At 43.0% G+C, this 13,937-nt stretch overlaps 3 protein-coding genes across 4 annotated transcripts in view; all 3 read right to left on the minus strand.

Moving 5' to 3' along the window:
* Nucleotides 1-312: 312 nt before the first annotated feature.
* LOC103972130 (protein ALTERED PHOSPHATE STARVATION RESPONSE 1-like) lies at nucleotides 313-4,824 on the minus strand. 2 transcript variants are annotated; one of them, XM_009386341.3, is made up of 5 exons: nucleotides 4,710-4,824; nucleotides 3,200-4,488; nucleotides 2,946-3,094; nucleotides 2,277-2,500; nucleotides 313-1,574 (listed from the first exon to the last, which is right to left on the minus strand). In XM_009386341.3, exons 2-5 carry the CDS (start codon nucleotides 4,419-4,421, stop codon nucleotides 851-853), a joined length of 2,319 nt encoding a protein of 772 aa, XP_009384616.2. In that variant the 5' UTR covers nucleotides 4,422-4,488; nucleotides 4,710-4,824; the 3' UTR covers nucleotides 313-850. The 2 variants fall into 2 exon arrangements, with proteins under 2 accessions (XP_009384616.2, XP_064989579.1); XM_065133507.1 differs by lacking the exon at nucleotides 4,710-4,824 and having other exon boundaries at nucleotides 3,200-4,638.
* Nucleotides 4,825-9,827: 5,003 nt separating this feature from the next.
* LOC135627332 (expansin-like A1) lies at nucleotides 9,828-11,498 on the minus strand. Its single transcript, XM_065133396.1, has 5 exons — nucleotides 11,138-11,498; nucleotides 10,938-11,047; nucleotides 10,663-10,841; nucleotides 10,349-10,481; nucleotides 9,828-10,232 (listed from the first exon to the last, which is right to left on the minus strand). Exons 1-5 carry the CDS (start codon nucleotides 11,256-11,258, stop codon nucleotides 9,999-10,001), a joined length of 777 nt encoding a protein of 258 aa, XP_064989468.1. The 5' UTR covers nucleotides 11,259-11,498; the 3' UTR covers nucleotides 9,828-9,998.
* Nucleotides 11,499-11,921: 423 nt separating this feature from the next.
* LOC103972629 (uncharacterized) overlaps nucleotides 11,922-13,937 on the minus strand; it is a 6,956-nt gene continuing 4,940 nt past the window's right edge. The window contains exon 3 of the mRNA XM_065133395.1: nucleotides 11,922-12,976. Within this exon, the coding sequence (XP_064989467.1) occupies nucleotides 12,680-12,976 (297 nt within the window). The 3' untranslated portion in view covers nucleotides 11,922-12,679. The remainder of the gene's footprint in view (nucleotides 12,977-13,937) is intronic.

Raw genomic sequence — 13,937 nt, forward strand, 5'->3', positions numbered from 1 at the left:
GGTTTGAGAGATTGCAATCAGGAGATCTGGCAATGGATGATGTCATATTAAAAACTCTTGCCACATCAACCTTGAAATTTTCCATAGATCTTCCACTGGATTTGGCAGCCATGTGATTTATTACGCTGACATAGCCTTTATGAATGAAATTGCTGATTACTTCCAGCCTCTAATTGTGTTGATCTCATAAGGCTGTGGAATGTCATTAGGAATCTTAGCCTCACAATGTGATGAATCTGCAAAACCTTCCCACAAGCATAAGAAGATACAAGAGGATTCACTAGCTGTTCATAGGAGAACAAGAAAAGGATGTGCTCAGAAGATGCAAAATCCACATTTATATCTTTGCAAAACTCAAAGTGACAATTTACAGGAAGCTTGGCTACTGTCTAGTAGGCAAACCCTATCTACATAGAAACCAAATACATTGTTCAAAAATGACTTTCCTTGCTGCTTCTGTAATCCAAAGATAATGGCTGCAGTGCAGCAATTACTAATAGTAATTTTAAGCACATATATATTAGACTAAACCGAGAAGAGCTTGTATTGACAAACCTATATTGAAATCCTTACAGATCCTCATGGGGAGAAACTTGCATGCTTCCCTGCTATTCCATTGTGCAGTGGCAATACATAACTAGAGATTGTCTCTAGTCTTGTCGGAGCTTGGCTCAACTAATAGTCAACCATAGAAGCATCCTCGATCACCAAAATACTCGGTTATGATCAAGAAAGAATGCAACTTCAAAGAAGATATTGTCAAGCTCAACTTCGCTGAGCAGCTCGGAAACATGACGTTATGCCATCTGTGCCAGGTTGCTGGAACTGGCATGAAAGAATTTTTTGCATTCTATCCAGACATCCTCTGTTCCTCGCAATGCTCAAGTAATTTGTCATAAGCTTTCACCGAGCTAGCCGTGAAGTCTTGCATGGCCTCAAAGATCTTTTCCAAGCCTAACTGTGTGCCGGTTATTTCCGCAGTATGGCCTTCAAAAACTGGTTGATAAATGCGGACACCAATCTGGCCAGGTACTAGAGCCAATTTCTTGTTCAGAGAATCCACTTCCTTGTGAATATCTTTTATATTCTTCTCCAGGGTTTTAAGCCATCTGTCCATGTCTCTAATTGCTATCATCCGTTCGTGATGATCGATGTTCTGCTGCTCCCACAGACGGCGCACAGCAGTAGCAAAAGCCTGCATGGACTCGAGCACATTTCTCTCAGAAGTCATGTCCATGGCTTGTGACCAGCAATTGCAGATAATAAAAACAGGCGGAGCACCAATCCTCCTTGGAGAATAGGGCGGGACCCCATCAGCTGTTTCTTGAGGTTCATAACGAAGACAAAGGACAAGCCATCCATTCAAAGCTTTGACATAGTTTCTCTGAGCATTAATCCAAGCAGCAAAATTGCTAGTCCACTTGAGAATCTCCAATTCCAACTGCATTATTTCATCAGCATGACTACTACTAATTTTTCCAACAGAGATGACTGAATCGAGTTTTTTAACTTCCGATAGTGCTCGATGCTGCATCTGATGGCACTCGAGCATAGTATTCCACATCCTCACCAACCTGCAAAAGATGTTGTCCTTCCTATGTTGGTCATATTCAACATATATGAAAGATTGGCATCATTGGTCAACAATAAATTGAAGTGCATAATGATTTATGCACAGAAACTGTGATTTGGGCTCTGCAGATTCTTTTTCCTTAACTGCAATCTAAAATTACATAAATTACACAACTTCCTGCAGAAGTTCACATAGGGGAATTCATTCTCAAGAAATGAAACAGATTGAAGATTTGGCATTTGGAAAGATCAAATAAGTAATTTTAGAAAAACGAAATATAAATAGAACTCCATAATGTTAAAAGTTCATGTAGAGAAAACAACATGAATAGACTATGGAATATTTTATTGAATAAGGAAACAGGACTCATCATGTCACTCGTAGTTATACTCATCTCTCAAAAGAAAAAAAAAATCACACTATTGGAAATTAAGGCAATTATTCAGAAACATGCATCGGAGGGAAAGATAACAATCAAAATGCCTACGGAGTGGTAAAATAACCAAAACCTCCTTGATAATACATTCTGCTACAAGCAAACTGCGAGGACTGTTGACATTGATGAATTAGATGATAAATATAAATAGACTTGACCGATCAAGATGCTTATGGGAAAATATATAAACACATGAATTTGAATAGCTATGGTCAACAAGACAAATCTGCTGACGAGCATGCACAAAGAGAGTAACACAAACCATACCCTAGAACAAGTTCAGTCATCCGCGGCCACAGTTCTTCATCTCTCAGTCTATTTATCTTTTTTGAAATCGAGTCAACAACCTGAATCGCAATTCTTATTTTTGTAGATAACTTATCAATCAAACTTCTAGTGGAATTGATCTTGTGAGCCTCAGCACCCCTTTCAATCATGCGTCTCAGCTCCTTATGGCTCCTTCTAAGAAGTAATCTCATTTTCTCCTCAGCCTGAAACATCATATAATCATTAGTCGACGATAGAGTAGCAATTCTAAATCACGATTCTGTCAGTCGAAAGGCCAGAAACAGTAAGATTTGCCGAACAGAGATGAGATGACCAAGATAACATGACTGATGAAAATAAAGAAAATGGCAAGAGAAGTTTAAAGAAAATGGTATACTGTGAGATCCAAAGTGTTGGATGCCATCAATCAATGCCTAAAATAGGAAAAATCAAACGATTGAATGACTGTAACATGTCTAATTTACTTTCAAGCAGCATTAGATAAGACTAACATATAATTGAACAAGTCAAAGGCAATAACTTTGGCTTCATGAGATCATCTTTACCTCAACATATAGAAGCATTTCAAATCACCACCATTTTCAAATTGACTAACAACAAAGTATCAACACCAAGAAACACAATAACGAAAATACTACAGGAGCATACCCTCACTTCATGGTAAAGCTTCCTCTCCCAAGCATACATCTTCTGTAGTGTCGAAGCAAGACTCTTGGAACTCATTTCCTTATCACCTTCAAAACCCAAAGAAACAGAACTTGAAGGAGGAGTCATCACGGTGATCATCCTTGCCGAAACTGATATTTGGAACAAGTCATTGGAAGGTTATGCAATTTCTTTTGGCTGAATTTTCTGTAATATTAAAGACAAAAGAGTAAGGAAAAGGCAGAGAAAATTTTTACCTTCAAACAGGGACTGTTTCGGTTGATGGTGGCGCTTCCCCACCTCTAGCAATTCTGAGAGCTCTCTGGTGCACTGAGATGCCCTTTCGAACTGGGTCTTAATTTCATCAGCGAAATCAGAAGCATCCAAAATCTTCTTCGGATCTGCCACATTCTGCGGTTGAACCTGTGATCTTTGAACCCCATGCGTCACCGCATTCTTATCGACCACCTCCGGTTCATAACTCGAATTCCTACCGGCTGCCGACGACCGGGATCGGTAGAAATATGAACCTCGAACGCTGCTAGTTCCATCCGTTCTTCTAGTTGACGCACCCATAGAGGAGGAGTGCTCTCCGGTGGCTGCAGAGGAGAAAGACGCAAACTTTTGGTGACCATAACTCACCTTCGCTATGTCGTGATCCTCCTCTTCGAGGTCCGGGATCCCTTCCTCCTCCCTCACTTCTCTTGAGCTCCAGCTAGGAGTGTAGCGATGGTGATAGTTCTCATAAGTCTCGAAAGGGTTCAAGAAGTCCCAAGTGGACGTACTCGGGGGCGGGGGAGGAGGAGGTGGCGGCCTCGAGGAGGAAGATCCTCTCAATGCCGATGCCGTTGTCCATGTAGGCGGCTGCATTGCCTGCGGAGGCGAAGACGGACCAAAGAATCCACCCATTGAACCATAATTGCCAGGGAAATAGGAGTAAGGATAGCCGTGAGAAGTTGAAGCGGCGTAAGGCTCAAAGTAGCCAACTTGGACGGTCTCGTAGCTCTGTGGCGGCTGCCCGAGGGCGACGGAAGGCGGCGGCGGCTGGCTGCGGGCGTAGTAGATGTTGCCAAAACCGGGGCCGCGGGGAACTGTTCCATAGTGGTCGAGGTGGTGGATAGGGGAAGAGTCGCCGCTGTGGAACGGGGAATCGTCGTCATCGTCGTCGGAGTCTGAAGGAAGGAAATGGATGTGGGAGCCGGCACTGGAGTGCCGAGCGGAGGAAACGAGCTGAGGAGGAGGGGAAGGCTCGGACTTGCGGTGGGTAGGGAGGGGAAGGACAGGGGAGGAGGAGGTGGACGGTTGCACGTGGAGGACACGATGGAGGGCGACGGAGACGGAGAGGAGGGAGTCGGAGTAGGCGGCGTGGGCTGCAGCGAGGGCGTACCGGTGGCGGATGGCGGCGGCGAGGAGGTCGACCCGGCCGCGGCAGACGGCCACGGCCTTCTGCTGCTCCACTTTCGACGACGAGCAACCCATATAGCTACCGCTTCTTCTTCTATCACTACCACTACTTATTCTTCTCCTTCGTCCGCCACTGGTACCACTGTCATGGCATTTACAACCAATTCGCAATATATAATTCGAAAAGGACAAAGAAACAAAGAGAGATTGACAGAATCTTTGAATAAGATTAGCTTTTTGGACTAAAGATAAGAGAGTGGAGAGAGTGTGGACGGGCTGCTTTGAAGAAGAGGGGAGCAGGAAACCAGAGAAGGGAAAAGAAACGAGTAAAGAGGAGGGTAGGGGAATCGAGTAAATGCTTACAGTGAACAGAGGATGCGAGTAAATGCACGAAGTGAAGGCGATTCCTAATTCACAAACACCTGTCGGAGTCCTCCGGAAGGGTCTTCATCACTTGCTATTAACTCCTGATGAAAGGAATGGCTGCAGGGAAACTTCGACATCATAAGCTTTCAAGCCCCGAGGAAAATGATGTCAAGAACAGTAGATTTCTTTTGTTGTTCCTGTAATGGTGGTGGTGGCGTTCGGGTCATTCAGATGGGCCATAGCACTGTTCATCTACAAGATGATGAACAGAAAGCAATGGGTCGTGGGACATCAGAGACGCTGGAAACAGCATTGTTGCATGTCTCAAAGCACCTGCACACTGCAGCAAGAGATTTCAATTTACGTCTTCCTCAAACCTCGAGCAGATTATGCGCAGAGGGATATGCACAAGAGAAGAAACGATTTGCTCGGGGTGTTGACTTTTGATTCAAGAAATGGATCACACTAATCGTGTGCTACCACAAAGATGTGAGGTTGGTCAACTTCTCTTCGCTTCTTCTATTTTAAGCCTTGACAGTATCCTAAAGGCAGCGACGTGCAGTAATCTGACTTGTAAAGCTGTAGTTCTTTTCTTTTTTTTCTCTTTCTGGGCTTTTGCTTTTCTCTCTCTTTTCTTCAGCTGCTACAGAAGTGGTAACATAGCATTAAATAAGTCAGTGTCTGAAATGACAACCACTAAATGATCTTGTGAGGTAGAGTAATGATCTTTTTCCTTGAACAGAAAACCTTCCATGTAGAATTACTCTCTCTTTAAGAAGAAGATCTTTAATTACTTTGATGAGAGAGAGAGAGAGAGAGAGAGAGAGAGAGAGAGAAGCAAATGGATATAAGCCACACCTTTTGTTGATTTCTTGAGAAGTCAGTCAGAGTCACATATTTTAGAGTACTGCCAGTTTAACTTTCACACCATTATCAAGTATCAGAATCCCCTAAGAACCCAACAAATGTAGGGCCATCCCATGCTGCATGTAACCAATAATATTAGAACTTCTTCTTATGATTAATGGACATTGGGGTAGGGATGCAACTTTATCATGCACCACCATGGACCACAGCCAGTGCCTTGGAGTGAGGGAAAGAAAGGAGGACAAAGTAGATCAGAGTTGCAGAGTCCTGGGAAGGCTCACAAACCCTTTGCCTCTCATTGAGAATACTGACAAGAACAATTGAGCACTTACAACCTGTTCCTCTGTTCTTCAATCATTTACCTCTGCCACTGAAGTTTCTCTTCCTGTAGTATGCTGATCTTGGTTTTCACTGTGTGAGAAAAGACTACCGGGCAGCCAACAGAACTCATGTTGCCAAAATACAACAAGCCTTGTTACAATACCATGCATGCATCAGTATGTATACATCATCACTTTCTTCTCCAAGCACTCAAATCTTTACTATGTATATTTTCCACCTTCATGGGTGGCTTGTGGCCTTGGAGACAGCTACAGATGGATACCATTTGGGTTGATCTGGATTCATGAGGTCAGTAAAAAGCTGAAGGAAAAGCAAAGCATGTAAACTTTTCTTGTTTATGTTTGCATGTCAGCTTAATCTTTCTTCTTTATTATTTTGTACAGTGTTCCACTTGCGCACACGAACACAAGTGTTGCTTTATTTTTCCCTCCAAATCAATCAAAGAACAGCAAGAAAAAAAAGGGCATCAAATGACATGTCAAAAGGATGTCTTTCACAAACAGTCATCAAATCTGCTCAGCTTTTCTGAACTTTCTGAGCCTGACACCTGAGTTGAACTAACAGCTATGTCATCAACGATCATAGGCTCTATTTCCTTCCATTGTTGGGCATTCATCTTGTTTCGGTCATGTGTAATCTCTCACTGAAGTGTTTGAAGGACTGTAGCTGATAAAAGAGAGGTGCTCTCATGCTGCTTCACTCTACAAGATGACAGTACAGTTCACATTAGATTCTTCATCTTCTTAGGCACAGGTCTTCAGGATATTCTAATAAATTCGCTGTGGATCGATAGCTTGAGAACATGGCCAGCGCCACATTAGCCAGGCTCAGAAGGAATCTACCACAACCAATGGCAACCATCAGCTGCTCTTTTGTTTGTTTGTTTGCTTGTGATCAAGTGCCGGTAAGGATGCACTTTTCTCTTTCACTTCTTTAGAGAGATGTAAAAGGAGACACAACTCATCACACAAAGCAAAAGAAACAGCAATCGAGGAAGACCATGATGAACCAATGCCATAAATATGGTTGGTTATATATATTATGACCCGGGCCAGATAGGCTAATTAGCCTATCAACTTCGTTTGATCTAAACCATTGACCAAAATGCTTAAGCAATCTTAATCTTGTCCACTTTCGATGTGGGACTAATCAAGGGTCAGACCCTAGCATAGACGTAGCCCAGTGGTGGCTCCACGCTGTGACGAGTCCTTTGACTCCGTCTACGGGTAGCCATTTCCTACTCGAGCCCCCTCACCATACCCAAATACTAGGTTGGCTCTGATACCAAATATTATGACCAGGGCCTGATAGGTTAACTGGCCTATCAACTTCTTTTGATCTAAACCATTGACCAAAATGTTTAAGCTGAAATTGATAGTAGTACACTCATCATACCCTTATAAGTCAATCTTAATCTTGTCCACCTTCGATGTGGGACTAATCATGGGTGTTGACGAATTAGGGATTGGATACCGGAGAAGCCCTCATATTTGTATCCACTTATATTTGATGTGATCATGAACAGAATGGGATCAAATCGTACAAATGCAGAATCTAGTCGAGTTGATCCTGGATAAAGATTATGTTCAAGAAAGTAGTCAAGTAGCTTTACAATTGTATAAAGAAGTCAGTAGTGCTGAAGTAGCTGCTATTTAGATATTTCTCATGCACTTCAAGAGAAACCAGTCAAGTTGCTTCTCAATCCCTGCAATTTAACTTCATCCCATGAAATAGAAGTCATTGAATACAAATAGATAGATCAATATAGTGGTAGATTTGGCCTTGGGGACAGCTAATATATTTGTTGTTTATGCATGTGTATATTATTTCAAATGTGTGCATGAACATAGAGAATCAGGTTGTGCCCTCTGTTGACTGCCTCTTGGAAGGTTCCCACCAACACAGCAGAACTAAATAAAACTAAGATGGTGTCAGGATGATAGAAAGAAAAATGTGATAAGATTTTCTTTTATGAAAGATGGGACTGATATCTCAAGAAATGTTCCTGTTTCATGGAGCAGGTGTCAGTGGAGCTTATCTCTTTCAGTGACTATCTAAAGTATAGAGGTCAATAAACTGATGAAACAAAGTTCAAAACCCGGGTGGCCAATGAGGATGATTTGGAGAATTTTGCAGTATATTTAGGTCATGGATTTCTTCCTGTTTAAAGCTGCTGTGGAGACTTTGAGAGGCCAGTGAATGGAGTATGAGTGCAGTGTCTTTTTGTAGCAAGGCCAGCGACATAGTAGCTAGGAGTATCCCACCTGCTTTGGTGAAATGGTCACTGCCATGTGCCACCTTTGTCTTCTGTGAGGTGGAGCAATGCTCTTGTCTCTTCTCACTTCTTTAGGGAGATGAAAAGAACTCCATCATATACAACATATAAGATGATATTCTTTCTGTATGTGTGTGTGTGTGTGTGAGAGAGAGAGAGAGAGAGATGAAGAAGAAGTCTCATTTCATTTAAAGCACCACAGCAAGTTGATTATTATGTTGTCCACAAAAGACATTATATATGGAACTGGAACTGGAAATTCTGGTCATTTGATCATGTAATTTGTGTGTGCCACACATTTTTTGACAACAAATTTTCTTGGCTGTATGTTTATTAGCTGAAGTTTCTATTCTATAAGCTGCATACAGACAACTGGAGTGACATTTCTGATAACCCTTGGAAGAAGAAGCATAAGCATTCACAAATCATTGTTTCTGAGTTTCTAATTATGCCAAATTATTGTTTTTGGGTCACCAAGTTATCATGTGCCATTATGAGTTCTGCAGACAGTGCAGGAATGGTGGTAACAGCATGTGAAGTGAGAAGAGGACCATATGGCACCATCTGAAAGAGACTTGTTTCCACTAGCATTCTTCAACTGCACCATGCAGTGGAGTCAGTGAACTTGGAATTGATGGTCTCATTTGATTCATTCTTCAGAAATAAGTATAATAATTGTTTGATCTTCTTTCATTCAGAATATGATCTGAGAGATTTTGCTGGTTGTTTTTAGCTGAATATTTTGATCCATCATCAGTCCTGCCAATTTCTTCTGCCAGATAAAACCAAATGACTGTAGTCTAGGAGAAGAAAGAGATCATCCTGCACCATCTGAAACAAGAGGCAGATGCATCTTTCTTCTTTGTTTTGTTTTGATTGAAGCATGGATTATTTCAGATACAGGGGACTCCAAAAGAACCTCAGGATGATTCAACTCGATTCATGGTTGAGTTTAATGTGGCCATAAAATTTCACAAGTGATCCTCTTATTAGCTCACAGATCTCTTTCAAAGAAAGGCATACTTGAGCCTTAGTGATTGATCCATATGATCTGATCACATTAAATTGGAGAAGGCATACTTGAGCCATTCATTTAGAACCATTTGGAATACTATAAACTCATTTCTCCGTAAACTCTTATTAATACGGGATCTGAAGAGAGTCAATGTATGCCACGTTGATGTCGAGACGAATTCTAAAATCTATCTAAGATAGATTACATCTGATTTGGTTGAATCAATCCAAAAGACTCCATCATTTGGAAGCTGCTAAACTGGCAAAAGGTTGGTGAATGACCCTAAGCAAATATGCCTTTTGTAATCCATGCTATTAATCACATCAAGGACCAACAATAACACCTACTAGTAATTTTTATCATACAGAGAGAGACATGACAAGTTAATGTGTCCAAAAATCATGTCCTAAGCCTATCTAGCTAACCCACAACCAGGTCTTCACATGTCTAATGGTGACCAAATTTGATGAAGTAAGAACACAACTCAGGAACAAAGTTGGAACATGTTGACTACAAAGTATAATCCAAGAGAGACCAGCAGGTGGGAAGTCATTTTCCAACCAGGTTTTCTTATGAGGAATCTTGGCACTTTGTTTGTATCTTGACATCAAGCACATGAACCTGTACAAAGGAACAAGGATTCCAATTACCAAGTAGGTTGACAAGTATAGGATGAAGAATTCTTGTGTGACTTCTATTCAGAGACGAGTATATGAACAAGGATTCCAGTCCCCTCATTTCTGCTTCAGAGACAACAAGTACAGGATGAAGAATTCCTGTGTCACTTCTATTCTTCGATGCGACAGCCCTCCCGGGCAATGTCAGTGATCTGAACACCCAAGTCGTAGACTGAACCGGTTGTCCACTCCACCGGCAGGACCGCCTTCTGAGCCCACACCCACCTGCCGCCGTAGCCGCCGGTCACCACCATCCGCAACTGCAGTGGCCCAACCGGCGCCCGGCTGATGCTCCAGACTGGACCATAATCCCGGCGCATGAACCGCCAATTCGGTGACCCGACCTGCCGGTTTAGAACAATGCATCGCAATAGTAAATACGAGACTTGTGTCAATATGATTGTACGTGAACAATCATGAATTGCAACGAAGAGAAGCCGAATCTGTTGTGGTTCAGTACCTGAGCTACATCAACTGCTACCATGTCAGTCTGACCTCCCTGGTACAGGAACTTGATGGCCAGGTGACTGGGGCTTCTGCTACTCTCTTCCACTCTGACAGATAGGTTCCGGTTCTTATATTCGCAAGCGATCCTGCTCAATCATGAAAAGTGATGCAGTGGGTTACTACATGGTGAGATGTGAAGATGACAACTTGCCCATGACTCTGTGTGCAGTTGCTAGAATTTATGGCAGCGCGGGGAATGATCTGTTTAGAAAGGTGTCATTGGGCAACAAGAGGGAAGAAAGGTAGGTCCAGATTGTTTTGTTGGACCTCTTGTATTCCACATCCAGAATGGCAAGTTTCTTGAGCTCTTGCTCCTTGCCATTTCGTGCCATGGCCGTGAAAGCAGGGTCACCGAGCACGAAATCAGTGTGGTTGCTCTTGTTAAGGTCCGTCAGGATCACGCTTACCCCTTCTGTGCTGCAAACACTTGTGTTCTTGCATCTTATCTGAATGGTGATAGAAATGTTCGATCATATGTAACTATTAGAAGATCATTAAATCCACACCAGTGAGTGGTATTGATCCAGATCTTCGTCTCTAACCTGGAAGCATGCTCCACAACCAACGCCCCCTCTGTAAAGCGTAGAGCTCCCAGCTGCAGTATAACCTCCATTGAAGCCCAAAGCCATGGAGCCATACCCACAAGCTCCAACTACATATATGGGATCACAGAAGAATTCAATCAAATTGAAACCATTCTTCAGTTTATGGAAGCAGAGACTCTGTTAATGACAGAACATACCAGAGAGGCCGGAAGAGGAGGAGTAGGCCGCCATGGACTGATGCACACACCTATCACGAGCAGTAGCATAAGAGAGAAACAGGAAGAGGAGAAAAAACGTGAAGACAGTGTCACCACCCATGTGTGGAGCAAGATGGAGCAGCAAGGAAGGGAAAGGAAACAGCCTCCTTCAACTGATATATTGGGCAGTAGGGAAACAAACACAGGACAAGCGTCCTCTAAAGTCTAAACAGCACAAACGAATAATAGAGAAGGAGACCACAAAGGCCAACCCTGTGGCCTACAAAGATCAATGGCAACAACACCACCAGCCTCCTGCACAAACCCATCTGCTACTACATTCATAGACACAATGTCAAAATAGTTCACCATGGAATTTAATGGGGATGTGGGTAGTTTGGGGTTGGGAAGAATAGGGAAAGCAACAGGGCTGGTAGAAGAAATACACTGAGCTTGGGTTCAGAGTAATAGCAGAGGATCGAGACAGGGCCAAAGGACAGCCGGCCTAATGAATTCGGCCGAGTAAAGTGGTAAGAACAAAGACGGTGCATGATTTTAATGCTTGCTCCATATTTTTCTTCGAAGCATGGCTTTTGATGCATCATCAACAATGGTTTGCGTAGAAGCCGGTGCTGTTGCGTGCGGAGTGGGGCATGAATACTGTGCAAAGGCCTTTTCTGTGGAGAGGACCGGTGCTGGGAATTGACTCTGACCTTTGAGAGGTCGGGTTGCAGAGTCTTATAAATAGAACGCTATGTCTATGGTTAGCATCTCTTCTGGCTTCGTCGGCCGACATTAACTTCTGCAAGACCTACACAGCGGCCATTACTGAGTGGGTCACCGGTGTCCTGTTTGAAGCACAACTTCTACTGTCATCGCTATTAATTCTCCATAACATCCACACTTATTGCATCAGCTTCTCGCATGAAGCAAGTAGTCAATGGTTATGCGTGTTCAGCGTCAAGGCTGGGTTGCTGTCGGCATTCGTTGTCGAAGCCGTCGTCCTCTCACCGGCCAAGCAGCAACAGCGGCTGTAGTTGCATCGGCTTCTCTCATGAAGCAAGTAGTCAATGGTTATGCGTGTTCAGAATTAAGGCTGGGTTGCTGTCGGCATTCGTTGTCGAAGCCGTCGTCCTCTCACCGGCCAAGCAGCAACAGCGGCTGTAGATAAATCTCAGTTACTACTGCTCGATCTGGGCCTTCCCCGCTCTTAGATCCCCACCATATCTACGGTCAGATCTACAAGTATCCATATAGCGTCAGTTACTGTGATCGGGTTAGGGATTCTGTACATGTTCTCCGTTCTACCATGTTCGAAGCATGTCGAAGTGGTATGTTTGCAAGCTTTAGAATGTTCTCTGTTCTACCAAGCAGTGAAACCAAATAAGCTTTGAATCTATTAGACTGATGCCAAAAGATGATAAAATATAAGTATTTCATCTGTCCTCTAAAAGAAATTTCACCGCAATAGTAACCTTTGATCGAGGAAGCTTATCACTAGCCACCACCAGTTCAATTCGAATCACCCCATCCTTGCCGCCCTCACCCGTCACCGTACTGACAGTCGTCGGCGAGGTCGAGGGGCTCGCCGAGGCGTTCCTCGCGGAGGGCGAGGGAGCACCGAACATGGCGGTAGAACTCGAACGTGATCAGGTGACCGAGGAGGTGCGCCCGTGACCGGACCGTGAAGGATAGCTCCAGCGGCACCACCGTGGGGGCGCCGCCTTCCTCGGCCTGGCTTTCCAGGCTCGAGCCCCCGCCATAGAGCGGCATCTGTCTGCCGCCTACCGCCACGACCACCACGCGCCCGCGCTTTCGGGACAGATTGAACTCCTCCATCTGTATGCACAAGAGAATGCTCCGTCAACGAATCCTCTCCAAAAATCTACCGGTCAGAATATATATATATATATATATATATATATATATATATATATATATATATATATATATATATATATAACAAATATTTTAAATCATACTTTAATTCAAAAATATCCAAATTACCCCTCCTCCACTCCTCTTCCATTAGCTTCCTCCTTGCTATCGTCACCGGAACTCATCGTCGCCTCTTCCTTTCTGCGTAATCATTCTATGTCACTTTCATCATTGCCCCTACGTCCTACATTGCCCTTGCTCCCCTCTAGCCAGCCCAAAGCACTCGTGTGAGAAAACAAAGGGCATGAGGGTCGCTAGTGGCCCTTTGCTTCATTGTCACCCTTTGTTCCACTAAAGCCATCATTTGTAGCCTGTGCACGAGGAAGGATGAGATGCGAGGGCTGTCATGGATCCTTTGGTCCACCTTTATCATTTATCTCATTAAATTCATTATAATGTCATAGGTTTAGTTGATTTTATATATGTAAAATTTTTCTATCAGATAAATAAGAGAACTGAGTTATATTTTATGCATTAAGCTAGTTAATAGCCTTCACTTAATCTTTCCTCATACTTCTAAAGCACTTAAAATATATGCACTCATTGCATTGAGTTAGTTATTACAATTTGCCTCCACATTACAATCGAATTTCTAAAATACAAGAAGTTTTATCTTAAAAAAGTAAAAGTTTACCTCGATTCGGAGTAAGTCTTTGATAGTTTTGGTCACCTCTAAGATTATACTATCTTTTTTATCATTTTTATTATCTACTCCTCCAAGTAGAAAAGATACAACATCATGTATTGCCCACTTCGTTCTTTAGTTGAGTACTCTTTCATTGACCCGAAGTCCCCTACTTTTAGCTATCTTGATGAGAAGCCCATCAACACCAATAGTATAAAGTTCTATAACCTTTGTCCT

This window comes from Musa acuminata, chromosome BXJ2-11, assembly GCF_036884655.1.
Source record: "Musa acuminata AAA Group cultivar baxijiao chromosome BXJ2-11, Cavendish_Baxijiao_AAA, whole genome shotgun sequence".
NCBI classification, from domain to species: Eukaryota; Viridiplantae; Streptophyta; class Magnoliopsida; order Zingiberales; family Musaceae; genus Musa; species Musa acuminata.

Excerpts from the sequence above, each read along its gene's own strand:
- LOC135627332 (XM_065133396.1), bottom strand. The coding sequence starts at position 11,258 with ATGGGTGGTGACACTGTCTTCACGTTTTTTCTCCTCTTCCTGTTTCTC. Across the intron at positions 11,048-11,137 it reads CTCCTCTTCCGGCCTCTCTG|TTGGAGCTTGTGGGTATGGC; the intron begins GTATGTTCTGTC and ends CCATATATGTAG. Across the intron at positions 10,482-10,662 it reads CTGGATGTGGAATACAAGAG|GATCGCTTGCGAATATAAGA; the intron begins GTCCAACAAAAC and ends ATGATTGAGCAG.
- LOC103972130 (XM_009386341.3), bottom strand. The coding sequence starts at position 4,421 with ATGGGTTGCTCGTCGTCGAAAGTGGAGCAGCAGAAGGCCGTGGCCGTC. Across the intron at positions 2,501-2,945 it reads AGCTTTACCATGAAGTGAGG|GCTGAGGAGAAAATGAGATT; the intron begins GTATGCTCCTGT and ends ATGATGTTTCAG. Across the intron at positions 1,575-2,276 it reads ATGACTGAACTTGTTCTAGG|GTTGGTGAGGATGTGGAATA; the intron begins GTATGGTTTGTG and ends CATCTTTTGCAG.